The sequence below is a fragment of the Sceloporus undulatus genome, chromosome 3 (genome assembly GCF_019175285.1).
Source record: "Sceloporus undulatus isolate JIND9_A2432 ecotype Alabama chromosome 3, SceUnd_v1.1, whole genome shotgun sequence".
NCBI lineage: Eukaryota > Metazoa > Chordata > Lepidosauria > Squamata > Phrynosomatidae > Sceloporus > Sceloporus undulatus.
In genome coordinates this window covers 170,512,035-170,526,657 of record NC_056524.1, presented here as the reverse complement: position 1 = coordinate 170,526,657, position 14,623 = coordinate 170,512,035, and the positions used below count along the sequence as shown (strand labels likewise).

The window sequence follows — 14,623 nt, the reverse complement described above, 5'->3', positions numbered from 1 at the left end:
GAAAGAAGGTCCCCCAGAATTTTTTAAATTTCAATTCCAAAATTTTGATTTTTTAAAAAAAATATTTTAAATTTTTTCTTTAAAAACATCACATTTTAACCAAATCTTCACTATGTATACAGAATATAAATTCATTTAGGTTATGTGTGTGATGTTGTAATTTGAAGGTATAATTTTAATTTTGTTAGTTGTTTATGTCACAACTATTAGCTTTTCATTCAGTGGTATTTGGGAATTATGATTTACGAGTTACATTAGTGCAAAAAAAAAACATTACTAAGGATTCTGTATAGCGTGAAATGGGAGGAATCCAATGGGGGGGAGGGTGTCACCATGAGTTACCACACCCAGTGTGGTACCACACCACGCCGCTGCTTTTACCACAGCTAGATGAGGAGAACAAAGTAGATGTAGCAGAGAAAAAGAAGGTCATTATGCATTCTCCACATCATGGATGATCTGATGCTGCTACAGAGATCTCCTGTATCTCTTACCTTCTTTTTCAAGTGACCTCTCTACTTGTCCAGCTTTAGCACTGAATAAACCAAGGTAGTGGCATCACTAGGGGTAGCCCGCACCGGGTGACATCCCAGAAGATAGGTGACACCCAGTTGAGCCCTCCCAGCTTGGCACTGGGGTAGAGACTTCCTCACAAGGAGATCTCTGTTGCCACAGCAAAGGAGAGGGCCAAATACCCCTTTTGACAGTGCCCCCCTCCCAGCAGGCCCCACTGCACCGGGTGTCATCAAGGGTGGGTATTCCACTGCAGTAGGGCTCAGAAATGTGTAGCCCATGTACAGTCCTCCAAGGATGTTTTGTGGGCCCCAGGGGCCATCAAGAATCAAAGAATTACCCCCAAAAGACCCAGGGGGATTTTTGCCATGTTTTTGCTCCGCAATGGTAGAGTGGTCAGGCTATGAACTGGGTGTTTAATGGCTGTGTAGAACAGGACATTTCAGCAGGTATTGCTGGTCATGCAGTCCTGCCAACCTTACCTCCAGGCCATTTTAGGCCCAGGAAAGGCTTTTTTCTAAACTAGGAAGTGAACAGGGTGTGGAATTTGGGTCACTTTCTGTTGTTGAAAAAATGCCTTATGTTGAAAATGCCCCTATACACCCCTAGAGAGTTTTGGGGGGGGGGGGGGTAATATTTTTGTGGTGTGTGTGATGTGGCTTCCAAAGTCTCCCTGACAAAGGTAATTCAGCCTCCTAGCATCATAGTTGCCCATCCATGCATTACACCAAGGGACATGTGGTTTCTACATTTAGGTTATCATCGCGAAGGCACCATGGCAACTCCACACTTCTACCTTGAACTAGAGACAGTCAGGGACAGGCCCAGGTAGCAACAATGATACAGCTGTGTGAAGTCAAAGCCTTTCACAGCTAGCATCCATCGTTTTTTGTGGGGGGGGGGGTTGTGCTATGTGGCCATGTTCTGGAAGAGTTTATTCCTGTGTGACCCTTGGTTGAGAGGAAGTGATTTACATGTTAATCTGTGTGCTGGTCTGTTGTATCAGCCAGAAAAATCAGCAGTAACAGAACACGTTATAAACTATCCTGGGCATAAAATGCTATTTGAAAACATCCAACAACCATCAGGTCAGAATGCACATGGAAGCCACTGAAATCCACAAACACCTAGACAGGGTCAACAGGAAAGAAAAAACCCTTACAGTAAACAAAGTTTGGCTATCAGTCCTGAAAAACACCAAAATCAAGACCTAGCCCATGCAAATGAAAACCACCCAGAGGGAGGGGGATTTCCCAGCAGACACTGGATCACTAATTAAATGGAAACCTTGAGGCCTTGCCATTTAACAACAGACCAACGCAGAAACTAACATGTAAATCACTTCTGCTCAACCAAAGGTCACACAGTATACATACCCCACCCACTTTGATGCCAGCATTCTCTGAAGATGCCAACCACAGATGCTGGTGAAACGTCAGGAATAAATTCTTCCAGAACACAGATAGCCCAAAAAAACCACAAAAAACAAGATACAGCTCCTCTGTTGCATGCAACAATTTTCCAGTCCCTACAGATACATTGTCACCTTCTTTCTGTCCTTTCAGTTTCATCTGCCTGACAAAAATGTTTCACTTGAAACAAGATCAATATGTCCTGCCCTAAATAAATACCAGTGCTGAGGGAGCCAACCCCCTTTTGTTCGCATGCCTAGGCTATAAAGAAGGGGACACATAAAACACAGAGTATCAGGTGGACTTTGAGCCTGAGCTCCTAGTTTAGAACATATGTATTGCCAATGTGTCCTGATAAATAAAAAAAGAACACCTCCACCAGACCAGTCCTTGAATTAGAGTTTCCTGTATGCAAGTATATGAGCCAAAGTGGAGAATGTGCAATCCATGGACCACACCAACATGACCCCGGGAGTCTGTTTTTCAGCTTCCAAAGTCCACCAGAAAACCCCCAAATATTTCTTTCTTCCCCCATATGTGATTTTTTTTTTGTTCAACAAAACATGGCAGTTTTTGACCCACAATGCCCCAACCCCTCGCTGATATCCAAACAAAAGGAAAGGGTGATGAAGGCCTAAACTGGAAGTGGCATGTCATCACTTCTGCACATCTCAACAGTTATGGTGCATATTGTGGAGCTAAATGGCCCCTGTCCTTTTCACAGATGCCAATTGCTGTCTCATCTTCATGTATTTTTCAAAAAAAGATGGGGGTGGGACACAGAAGCATTAAGAACTTTCTTAGAGTCAGTGTGAGGATACTCAAAATGGTAACAAAGGTGTTACAGACAGCCAAAATAAAGCTGTCTTCGAGTCACAGTGGAGGTATGGTATTTCAATGATGCATGTGTCCTAAGAGTCCAGAAGCCACAACCAAAGCCACAGCTCCAGTCTGGAGTGTGGCTTTGGTGTGACTTCTGGATTCTTAGATGCATGCATCATTGAAACACCATACCCCACTGTGACTCGAAGCAGCTTTATTTTGGCTGTCTGTAACAGGCCAAAAAAGATAAAATGCAGCAGTGGCTAGGATTTCCAATGATCACCTTCAGAAAATCCACACACCTCCCAAGTCTCTTTCCTTCATTCTGTCCCAAGATTATTAATCCAAGTACTGGCATTCCTCAAAATGGAGGCTACCTGTGGCAAAACATTGTTTTAAACTGTGAAAATGTTACGGTCCTTCACCCTGAAACTTTTTGATATAGGTCAAGATAGAAATATTTAAGTCAAATAAATAAATATTCATCTCAGACATTGGAAATCTTACTTCTTTAGAATTACTTCATACTTTCCAAGTCTTCACAGATGGAAAGTGGGACACACGTGGCCAAGCAATATAAGACTGTGGTCAAGATGGCAAAAATTATAAATAAGTAAGATCACACAATCCAGAAAAGGCTGCCTGAGCCTACTGGGAAGGGCAAGATTCCATCAGTGCCTTTCTTGTCCCCCTGCTAACTGTGTGCAAACTACTTTTGCACTTCAATTTAAAGCAACTGACATAAGCTGAGGGCAAAGGAGGAAAGAAACAGACATTTTAAAATCAGCTGAAACAAGTGGGATGTCCGTGGAGTAATCAGGACTGTCCCTGCCAAATCAGGACAGTTGGAGGGTACGTCAACTCTCAAGAGCACTACTGGTTGGGAATTTCCAGAGCTGTAATCTAAACAGGTAACTGTACAAAGTTCCAATAGTTCTGAGAAGCATGCTTGCAATTGGTATTTCTTTAAAAACAAAACACTATACTGATTGCTAAGCACCGTCTACTTGTAGACCAGTTGTATTCATGTAAGGCCTCTGTAGATGACAGAGGAGGAGGAAATCCTGCCCTTCTATTCCAGCATTCAGATTCTCACTGAGGCTAATCAGATGTCCCCAAAGAAAGCTCTACCATGCCCAGTAATCCTTGACCACAGTTCCTCACCCGTATCTGGAATTCAGAGACATTATCCTTCTGAAGACAGAGGACCCCAGAACTTTGCTGGGCTTCTGAAGAAGGGGCTTTGTACAGATGAACCTTTCATATTGTGTATTAAAACTCAACTGTGTTTATAACTTAATTTTTAATTTGTATCCAGTTTTAATATGGTCATGAATTGCCCTGAGTCCCAGGTTCGGAAGGAAGGTAGAACATAAGTCAAACAGTTAAATAAAGTTAAACATTATGAGTAACAGTCCACAACAGATCTAATGTAACCTCTCAAGCAATATCTGTTAGTAGCCAATGGTCACATTTCGTGCCAATAAATTTCCTAAGGTATGCCTGGTGGTGTTCTCTAGTGAATTCCTAATCATGAAATGTATGATGTTGGTTTCAGGCATAAAGAATCTTTTGAAAGATCATCAAAGCTTAACCAAATTATTTCTTTGGGCTACAACTCCCAGAATCTCTTAGCCACTAGAAATTCAAAATGGTTGTCTAAAACATTTTCTTTTTTTAAGCTTCAAAGATGATGAATATGACTTTTTTTTAGTACAAGTACTGAACGCAACACATACAAAACAAAAAACAAAAATCAAAGCAGCTTCTTCTTAGGTCTTTCCAAAGCAAAGAGCCAGTAATCAGTTACTGCTGTTTCCTTTCCACAAGATTTTGTCTTGGAGGATTTGTCCTCTTCTACTCCATTTTAATCCTCACCTCATTTGAAGTATCACTCTTTGAGAGTCTTGCAGTGGATCCTGTCAGGTAGGTTTTCCTCCCTTCTCAGCTGTAAGTACTGAAACAAGTGACTAGGGCTATAAAGATTTTGGTCTATGTCTACTCAGGGGCATCATTAGGGTTGGCGTCATGAGGGTTGGTGTCACGTAGTACAGTAATTCATGGTACCACCCCCTCATTGACCTTCTTCCATACTACCCCCATAAAGAATCCTTAGTTATGTTTTTTGTACTAATGTTATTCATGAATCATAATTCCTGAATATTGCTGAATGTAATGGTGGTAATAGTGACATACACAACTAGCAAAATTAAAACTATCCCTTTTAAATTACAATATCCGAAGCACACTCTGAATGTATTCACATTTACATTCTCGTGTGATTAAAGTAAAAATTTGGTATGATGCTTTTAAAGAAAAATTTAAAGGGATAAAAAAAATATTAAAAACCCTGAGGCCTCCCCTTCTTTCACCCACTGAGCCTTGCTCTACTCACACCTTCTTTTCTGCTGAGCTCCAACATTTTAAAAGGGTGGGGATAAATGCCACTGTCCATTTCTGTCAAAGGGAAAACATGTGGGGAGCAGTGGTGTCAAACCAATCCTTAAGGTGTCACCAGGTGCATCTTGCATCCCCGCACTCTCCTAATGACATCCAAGTGTCTACTGCTGAGATGTACCGTACATATCTAAAATGAATGATGACACTGAATGTTACAAATCCAGCAGGCTGCTAGGTGCTACACAAAGAAAGCTCTGGCCATGTGAATTTTGTAGTCCTGATCCCTGCAACACACAACTCTTCACTCAAGAGGAATACATAATGAAAAGACCAGCCCTCTTATGAAACAGCCCGACACACTCCAGAATGTAACCCTTAATAGCATCAGACACAAAGCTCCACCTTTCCTCCGTTTTCCAGTATGAAAATAAAAGCTGGATCCTCACTTCCAAAAGAGTTGTTACTTTGAAGGTTTTTGCTCACCGTCTTCTGGAAGGAAGGATTATACCAATCTCAAAACAGTGTCATATTTTACATGATCCAGGTTGAACCTGTTGTAGAGAAAGGTCTAATCTGAACTGCAGAAATAATGCGGTTTGACACTGTGTTAACTGCCATGGCTCAATGCTATGGAATTCTGGGATGGCACCAGAGCTCTCTGACAGAGAAGGCTAAATAGGTCACAAAAGTGCAGATCCCAGAATTCCATACACAGAGCCATGGCAATTAAAGTGGTGCCAAACTGCAGTGCAGATTAGACCGAAGAGGCACACATATAGAGAGCGGCTACATGAAAAAAGGACAGGGTTTCCATGCCTTCAATAGTGGTGTAGAAAGAGGAATTTCAATAGGTTCATCTTGCATAACAGGGCATGTCAGCAGGTGTTGTTTGTCATACAGGCCTCACCTGATGAACCTCCTTCTTTCACAAGACTATTAGAGGTACAAGAAGTACTTGGAAGAGCTTTGTCCCCAATTTCATGTAGTTCACTGTATGTAGGCATGATGGAAGAAAGAATCTATTACCACTGCAAAAACATTGAAGGAGGAAACTTTCAATGGACCAGCTAACCTTGAGCCACTGTGCTGTAAGATGACACTTATCCTATGCACCATTTCTGCTGCCTTTAAGGGGTACTGTCAATCCTAGTGCTTTTAGAGCACCAGATGATAAAGGATCCAGTCTCATCTTTTGATTTTTCCAGGTTCAGTTGGTACTTCACTGAGGCTGCATCCACACTACAAAAATAATCCAGTATGACACCACTAACTTCCATAGTTCAATGCTATGGAATTCTGGAAATTGTAGTTTTGTGAGACAATTAATCTTTTCTGTCAGAGAGCTCTGGTGGCACAACAGACTACAAATCCCAGGATTCCATAGGATGGAGCCATGACAGTTAAAGTGGTGTCAAATGGCATTATTTCTGCAGTGCAGATGCAGCCTGAGAAACGCTGGCCTCAGGTATACCCACACGGTTGAATTAAAGCAGTCTGACACCACTTTAACTGCCATGAGTCTATCCTATAAATGAGATCTGTAGCTTGGTGAGGCACCAGAGCTCTATGACAGATCAGGACGAATACCTCACCAAACTAAAAATCCCAAGATTCTGTAGGATAGAATCATGGCAGTTAAAGTGGTGTCAGATGGCTTTAATTCAGCAGTGTGGATACACCGCTCTTGGGACAAAGATGAATCTCATTCAGCTTAGCAAGCAATGCATCTGGCTATGGTGCAATGATGTGGGAGTTGGGGTGTGTCTTGTGCAGCTTAACAGTATCCCAAAAATGATTGTGCTACACACACAAAATTCCTACAGACCTTCCTCAGGGCAAGTCAGGCATGAAAAACTGCTCAGTGCAATGTTCTGCCCACGCTCTAGAGTAGAGGGCAGCAGTGGTAGGGAAGGATGGGAAAGGATGCAAGAGCTCTTGCAAGTGGCTCTTACACAGCATGACAAGGACTGTGCATTTATGGACAACGTTAAGACCAAATCAAAGCTTGGTAAAAATTGCTACAGCTCACACACTCCCTCAGGCAGTATAGCCACATCAGAAGTGCAGCTATGTTGTTTGTTGTAGCAAAAACAATCAGAACTCCTCTGATAACTTAACAACATGCAAATGTATTTTTGCATTAGTTTTCTTTTTTAAAAAAAAATACTTTGTTTTAAATATACACATTGCATACATTGCAATATATATCGTATGTATAATGCATACATTACAATATATATTATACAAAAACATAACAATGAGAGCTGTGAAGTCTGCATTTCAACTCCCATATCTGACTAAAGCAAGACATAACCATTAAAAAGGATAACAGATACAAACAGACTTTCCTTCCTCAAAGGCCCTTGTTCTTGCTGAAACAAAAAGGTCTTCATCTACCTTTGAAAGGAAACAAGAAGGACATCAATCTAAATTCCATAGGAAAGGAATTGTGGAGCCTGGGGGTTTATTCATATGATAAAAATAATCTGGGTTGAATCTTTGTTGTTCAGATGCATTTTCTGTTGTTCTGTTGAGTTGGGCTGCCAAAAAATACCCCACATAACTGACCAAGGATAATCGATATCAGGTCCCCCCCCCCCCAGTATTTTTTTTAAGAGATTAGCATTGTCAGCAGTGTCAATAACCTATATGCATAGATCCAGGATAAATCAGGATAAAACTCTGCATATCTTGAATGTGTTTTGAATACATTTACATTGTTGACTCTCTTTATTTGAGTGCTGGCATGTGTGAACACTCGAACTCACAGAGATGCAGTTCTGTAGTGAAATCATTTGGATTGTCATGCTAAAACATGACCTGTCATGCTAAAACCTGAGAGGTTTGGTGGCCACATGCAGCTCCTATTTTCCTCACCCCAATTTATATGCATCAGAGTGTGGCAGCTGATTCTGGGCTCCCAGATAAGACTGGAGAAAATATATGGCTGGAGAACACGAGAAATTCAGTCTGTCCACTAGTGCAGCATGTACTGAACACATGGCAATATCTGGAGCTTGGAATTGCAGACTTTTGACTCAGAATCCCTGAGTTTATGAGATTCTGGGTGTTGTAATCTCAAAAGATGTGTACAGCCATATATTACATTTTTGGGATGCAGATTCAGAAAGAATGGTGCTAAACTGAACAAGAACAGCTTTCCTTTTACTTTTACACCATTCTTTTTGAATCACCCAATACAAAATATCATCCACACATCAGCTGATTTGTTTACTCATGCACATTGAGGGCCCAAATGCAACCAGGAAAAAAACAACACAAAGGTTCGCTTTGAGTTAATACTTCAAACGTGAGAGGTTTCTGGAGCCAAGCTATTTCCCCCCCAGCTGTGATGTGTTGTGTACTCACTGCCTTATCACCTAAGCTAGCTGATGTGCAAGTCCTGCCTTGAAAGGAAGACGCCTTTTTACTCTGAAACAGGTCTGGCAAGAATGGACATGCTAACAAAGAGACCGAACTTTCCCAGACTGAAATACCTAGCTGCCTCAAAGTCAAGAATATAAGACAATGTAATATTTCTATACTGTAAGAAAACTTCAATCTCCTTCCCTTCCAATTGTCAGGTAAATGGAATTCATACACCAGCACCAAGATTTACTGAGGAGCCATAGAGTCAAATACTGTACAGCTGAAGACACACTTGAAGAGGGCAATCCATACAAGAGTCTTGTCATGATGCAGAGACCCCTGGCCCCCGTAGCGAAGGAGGTGGGGGTCTGTGGGGTCTGGACCCCCCCTTCTGTTAGATACAACGAATAGTGTGTTCTGCTGTGCCGCCGCACCCAAGCCCCATTATAATGGTGGCACTTAGTCTGGACCTCCCCTTCCCAAAACCCTGGCTATGTCCCTGCATGATGGATGTTACAAATTCCTTATCAGAATGAGCAAACAATAAAGATTTCAGCAGACACAGAACCTTCTGCCCTAAGTAGAGAACTAAAGGCTTGGCTGATAATAACTAGGGTGGGAAAAAACTAGTCCAGAGACTATAAACACCTTTGGATCTGGCCCATGGCTACAGCAGTTAAGCTGACAAGTAAAAGAAAGGAAAGGAATATGAATAAGAACTTATTTCTAGGCCTACCTGCTGTATTTGGGGAAGTATGGTATGAGCCTCCCCCACCCACATACTGTATAATAAAATTTCCCCATCTCTGTTCTAAATTAACTCTCTCAATCTAGGCTTTTGCAGATCATGGAACACAGTCGCCCCTTGTAAATATGTCAATATTTAGAAAGGTAGTTGAGTAAATGGAAATCTATAGGGGTAGCAGAGTATTAAGACACATGCAAGTCATTCCTTCTGAGCAACTAAGGAGGTGCTTTACATGGAGAATGTTATTCTCTTGTGCAGAGGAGGGACTGATAAAGTTAAAACCTCTCAGAACCCAGCCACCCACCCCTCTATACTATTTGTTCCATAAAACTTTTTACCATTCAAATACCCCCTGAAGAATTCATACTTCCTTAGGATTCAGAATACATTTTTATGTTTCATGAGTCGGGGGGGGGTCCACCTTCTACTCTCTTCTCCTTCCCTTCAGCAAGGTACAGTATAGTCTGTATGCTCCATTGGTCTCCCAAGGCAAACCAGCAGCCAGGCCTTACCTTGATAGGAAGCCAAATAGAGTGCTATTAGCAGCACACCACCTTTCCATAAACCATGCATGTTCTTGGTGTCAGAGAAGCCCTCAGTGCGTAGAAGAGAAGGTGTCTCTTGTATATAATGAGCAATGCTGAAACAATAAGCAACAGGATGGAGAGTACACCTACACACCAGAGGTTTCACAAGTACCACTTTTGCCCCACCCAGCCTTGGGTGAATGTAATTAATGCACATAATTTGGAAGCACAAGCGCACTCCCAGATGACAGGTAAGCAGTTTCTACATCATTGCCTATTCCTTGCTAGGCCAGCTCCCAAGAATGTGTTTCCTTGTGTTTCCTGTTGTGGATAAATAGCAAGGAAAGGAGTTCCATCATTATAAGTACCTCTCCCTCACACACCATTCCAGCTCCAAGCAGAGGTACCATGCCGCAGGACACAGCGCCTGTCTCCTTAAAATCAAGATCACTTCTTGTGAGAAAGTCCAAGGTGACAAGCCTTTAAGCCAGGAGTGAGAATCGTGCAGCCCTCCAAGTATTTGAAATGCTTCTCCCATCAGCCCCTAGCAGCAGCTGCAGAAAGAGATGAGGAATGCTGGGAGCTCCAGCAACATCCAAAGTATGTCAAAATTTCTATCCCTGCTATACTGAATATCATAATCACCTTAATTCTTATATCAAAGAAGTGGTCCATATTTACTGTTCAGTTCTTTATCCATAATGCCCAACAAAAACATTTCTGGCAACATTACAAAATCTCTGTATGACAACTGCAGCAAGAATATTGTTTGCTCAAACTTGGAAATGGACCAAAGTACTGACAATGGAAGAATGGATTGTTAAGGGTGCTGAGTTAGCCAAATTAATATGGGTTCTAAAGGATAATTCAAAGGAAAACTTTTTGAAAGACTAGAAACCCTGTATGGACTTTTTTTAGCAATAAGAAATGTAATAATCTGTAGCTATGGTAATTAGTAATTTTAGTAGGATTATTTAGTTGGATCTGGAATGGTTGGATAATATTTTACTTTTATTTTCATTAGTCAGGCTTATGGGGACAGGGCCTCACAGTGTATTAGTTCTATGACTTTCCCAGCATTCCCATCTCTCATTCTTACTCACTCATTCTCTTGTTCTTCCTCTTTTTGCTCCTGCATATTCTCCTTCATCCCCTCTAGTTTCTGTATCTTTCATTGTATATTATTTTGTTTATAAATTAAATTGTTTCAGTTAATCTAAAAAATATCACCCCAATTCATACTGTTTGTTGTTATGTGCCTCCACATCATTTTTGACTTATGATGACCCAATCATAAAGGTTTTCTTGGCAAATTTCTTCAGAGGGCCATTGCTATCCTTTGAGGCTGAGAAAGTGTTACTTGCCCAAGGTCAATCAATGGGTTTTTATGCTCATGCAAGGAATTGAAACCTGATCTCCAGAATTGAGTCCAACTCTAAAATCACTACTGCAATACAATCTATGGATGTTGGGAATGTTTGTCTAATTCCGTTTGGTCTGGCACCCTAATGGAGCAAGGTGCTAGGGTAAATATCACTGCACACACAACTGTGCTTTCTTGGAAGTTACCTATGTACAGTCCCTAGCACAAGTAATAATTCTATAGGCACACATCTTGTTCAATCTCTCACCTTTGGTCTTCTGGGTAGGGAAGCTATGCCAAGACTGTGCAGAGGGTGAGAGCAAGGCTGTAGTGCGCATGGCGTAAGAGGTTTCACAAGCTGTGGAAACCAGTGTAACTACACTCATATTTATCCTCCCTTTGCAGAGAAACATGGGACTCAAAAGGGAACGTTACCACCCCACCACCACCACACCAGATATCCAGATTTAATACTATTTTATTACACATTTTTGGAGTTCAAACAGGCTTTTCCCTACCCAGAATGGGGAATGATCTTCTGGCCACTTCTAGTTTTGAAAAAAGGGGAAGGCATGGTACACAGAGAAGGAAGGGTGGTGAGGGAGGAAAAGTATGACCCTTTGTGCTTGTCCCTGCTGCAAGTAATTCATTACCTTTAGTCCTCCTCTGATTTGTACCTCTGCTCCAAATAGCTCAAGACAACATGGCTGGTGGCAAAGAGTCCAAATAATGTTCAAAGATTCTGGGAGTGGTAGTCCAAAACATCTGGAGGACCAATGGTTGACAAACTGCCTTAGTGTAACCAGAAACATATACACCTACCAATGATTCATTCAAACTCTCATTTCTGTCTTGAGACCCTACCCTTCTCCCAATGGCCTAAATACCCTAAAGGCATTAGATCTTGTCTGATCCTGCCCTAGTTAAATACCAGGTTCTGTAGTCAGTATTTCAGAGGAAGGAACTGAAAAAACTACCTCTTGACTATTCCTCGTCCAAGAAACCCCTATGAAATTCATAGGGTCACTATAACTAGGCAGGCGACTTGAAAGTGCATGCACATGCACACACACCTTCTCCTGGTCCAGGACATAAGACAGCTTACACTATGAACAAGATATGTCTAAAACTCAATTAGTTACGACATTAAAAAGAATTAAAAACAAGTAATTATATGAAAATTAGATCCTCAATTAAAGTAATATGCAGGAGTAGCTGTGTTGGTCATTTACTAAATACAAACAAAAACCCGTGATACCTTTATTGGCCAAGCGAAATACACAATATATTTGTTGCAAGCTTTCGAATCTCCATGGGCTTCTTCATCAGGAAAGATGTTACAAACCAAACAGGAGGGGGGGTAACAATTGGAGATGTTAATCAGATCCCTGTATGTTGTTTCAGTCCTTAGTAAAGATGTTATAATGGGGAGGATATCTTTTGCAGGCAGGCTCCTCCTCCTTCTGAGATGCAAATGGACTTTAAATTTGCTGGACTTTGAAAATCTCCCTATTGCCGCATGGCCAGAAGGAGGAGGCACCTGCCTGCAAAATATATCCTCCCCATCATAACATCTTTACTGAAACAACATGTGGGCATCTAACATCTCCAATTGTTGTTTTCCTCCCTCTTGTTTGGTTTGTAACATCTTGCCTAATGAAGAAGCCCATGTAGCTTTGAAAGCTTGCAACAGATATATTGTGCATTTCGGTTGGTCAATAAAGGTATCACTGTGGTATTTGCCAGTTTTGCAGCAGCTGCACTCTGGTTCAAAATTTTAATGTTGGTCCCCCAACATCAAAAAAGCACTGACCTAAACCATGTCTTACTCACTCTATGCACATGCTTGACGCTTGCAACTTCAAAAATGAGGTACCCAACTTACCTTTACAGAAGCTGTGTTGATTCTTTGCAAGACCTGTCTTTCCATCTCCTTAACAACATATAATCACAGAGCTAGAAAAAGCCCCATGGGCAATAGCATCCAAACCTCTGCTCCATGCAGGATCTCCAGTTCTGCAGTGGTTCCCAAACTTGGGCTCGCCTGATGTTTTTGACTTCAGCTGCCGGAACCTGCCTGTTGGCCAAGCTGGCTGGGGCTTCTGGGAGTTGAAGTCCAAAACTCTTGGAGGACCAAATTTTGGGAATCACTGAGCTAGAGCATTCCTAGAACATGGTGATGATGGATTGTATACTGATAAATGTCAGAATTTGTGCACAAATTGAGTGCAATGTGTTACTTCTGAGTGCTGCAATGGGCTAAATAAATCATAGTACTGTAGTTTTGAGCAACCTTCAAATTCAGTGGAACAGCATATCTTATAGGTGTTTTCAGCACTGATGTGACTAAATTATCCTATTGTATAATTTATATGTAACTCTGTAGCACAATATTCTGTTTAAAGTATATTATGTGCAAACTGACCCTTTCTTGTACAACCAGAATGCAGTTAAGATGCTACATTCTCACCTGAGATTTCTGCTTAGGATTGTCCTGGGGGAAAAGGAGAAGTGGCACAGTAGCCATGAAAGGAAATGGCAGCTCATGTTTGAAGATTTGCCAAGGAAAGTGTTGGAGCAGTAAGTAATATTTCACTTTCCCCTGAAAATCTGAACTCTGGCTCTCCCAAGACAGGCTATGAACATTACTATTCAAAAGGCACCATGCAGAAATTGTCTTTCTTCCTTAAGTAACTTTTTTGTTGTTAAAAAGATAGAAGTGACAAAAATACACAGAAAGGTACAAATATTGATGCCACCATGAACCACTCCAAAGCAAGGGTTGACAATGGCACAATGAAATCAAAGCATCATTAGGAAAGAAGCTTCTTCAAAAGGAAGAATATAGTACATTTGTTGGTAGGAAATGTTCTGTTTGTACATAGCTGGTATAAGGTACTCAAACCTGTTGTTGCTGCTAGCTGCCTTCGAGTCAATCTCGACTCATGGCTATCCTGTGAATGAGATACTGTATCTCCAAGGCCCCATATCTTCTACCTCTCTACTCAGGTCCTGTATGCTCAGGCCCATGGTCTCCCCGATTGAGACTATTTATCTGGTGTGTGGTCTTCCTTTCTTTCCACTGTCCTCTATCTTCCCCAGCATCATTGTCTTTTCTAATGAAAAGTGCCTTTTCATCTATCAGCCTTAATTTAGTCAATTTGGCTTCCAGGAGAGTTCAGACTTGATTTATTCTAAGACTCAATTATTTGTCTTTTTGGCTATCCAAGGTATCCTCAGCATTCTTTTCCAGCATCACAACTCAAATCAATTAATTTTCTTCCTATCTGCTTTTTTCACTGTCCAGCCTTGCCACTATACATAGTGACGGGGAATATAATGGCTTGGATGATTCTAACTTTTGTGTTCAGCTGTATATTTTTACACTTTACGATTCTGTCTTGTTTTTTTATAGCCACCCTTCCCATTCTTAAATCTTCTGATTTCTTGACTGCAATCTCTGTTCTGA

At 41.3% G+C, this 14,623-nt stretch overlaps 1 protein-coding gene across 2 annotated transcripts in view; it reads right to left on the bottom strand.

Annotated features, from left to right (window-relative positions):
- Positions 1–9,885, bottom strand: part of LOC121926463 (prosaposin-like) — a 60,757-nt gene extending 50,872 nt beyond the window's left edge. For both annotated transcript variants that reach the window (XM_042459471.1, XM_042459472.1), the window contains exon 1: positions 9,777–9,885. In XM_042459471.1, the coding sequence (XP_042315405.1) occupies positions 9,777–9,837 (61 nt within the window). In that variant the 5' untranslated portion in view covers positions 9,838–9,885. The remainder of the gene's footprint in view (positions 1–9,776) is intronic.
- Positions 9,886–14,623: the final 4,738 nt, after the last annotated feature.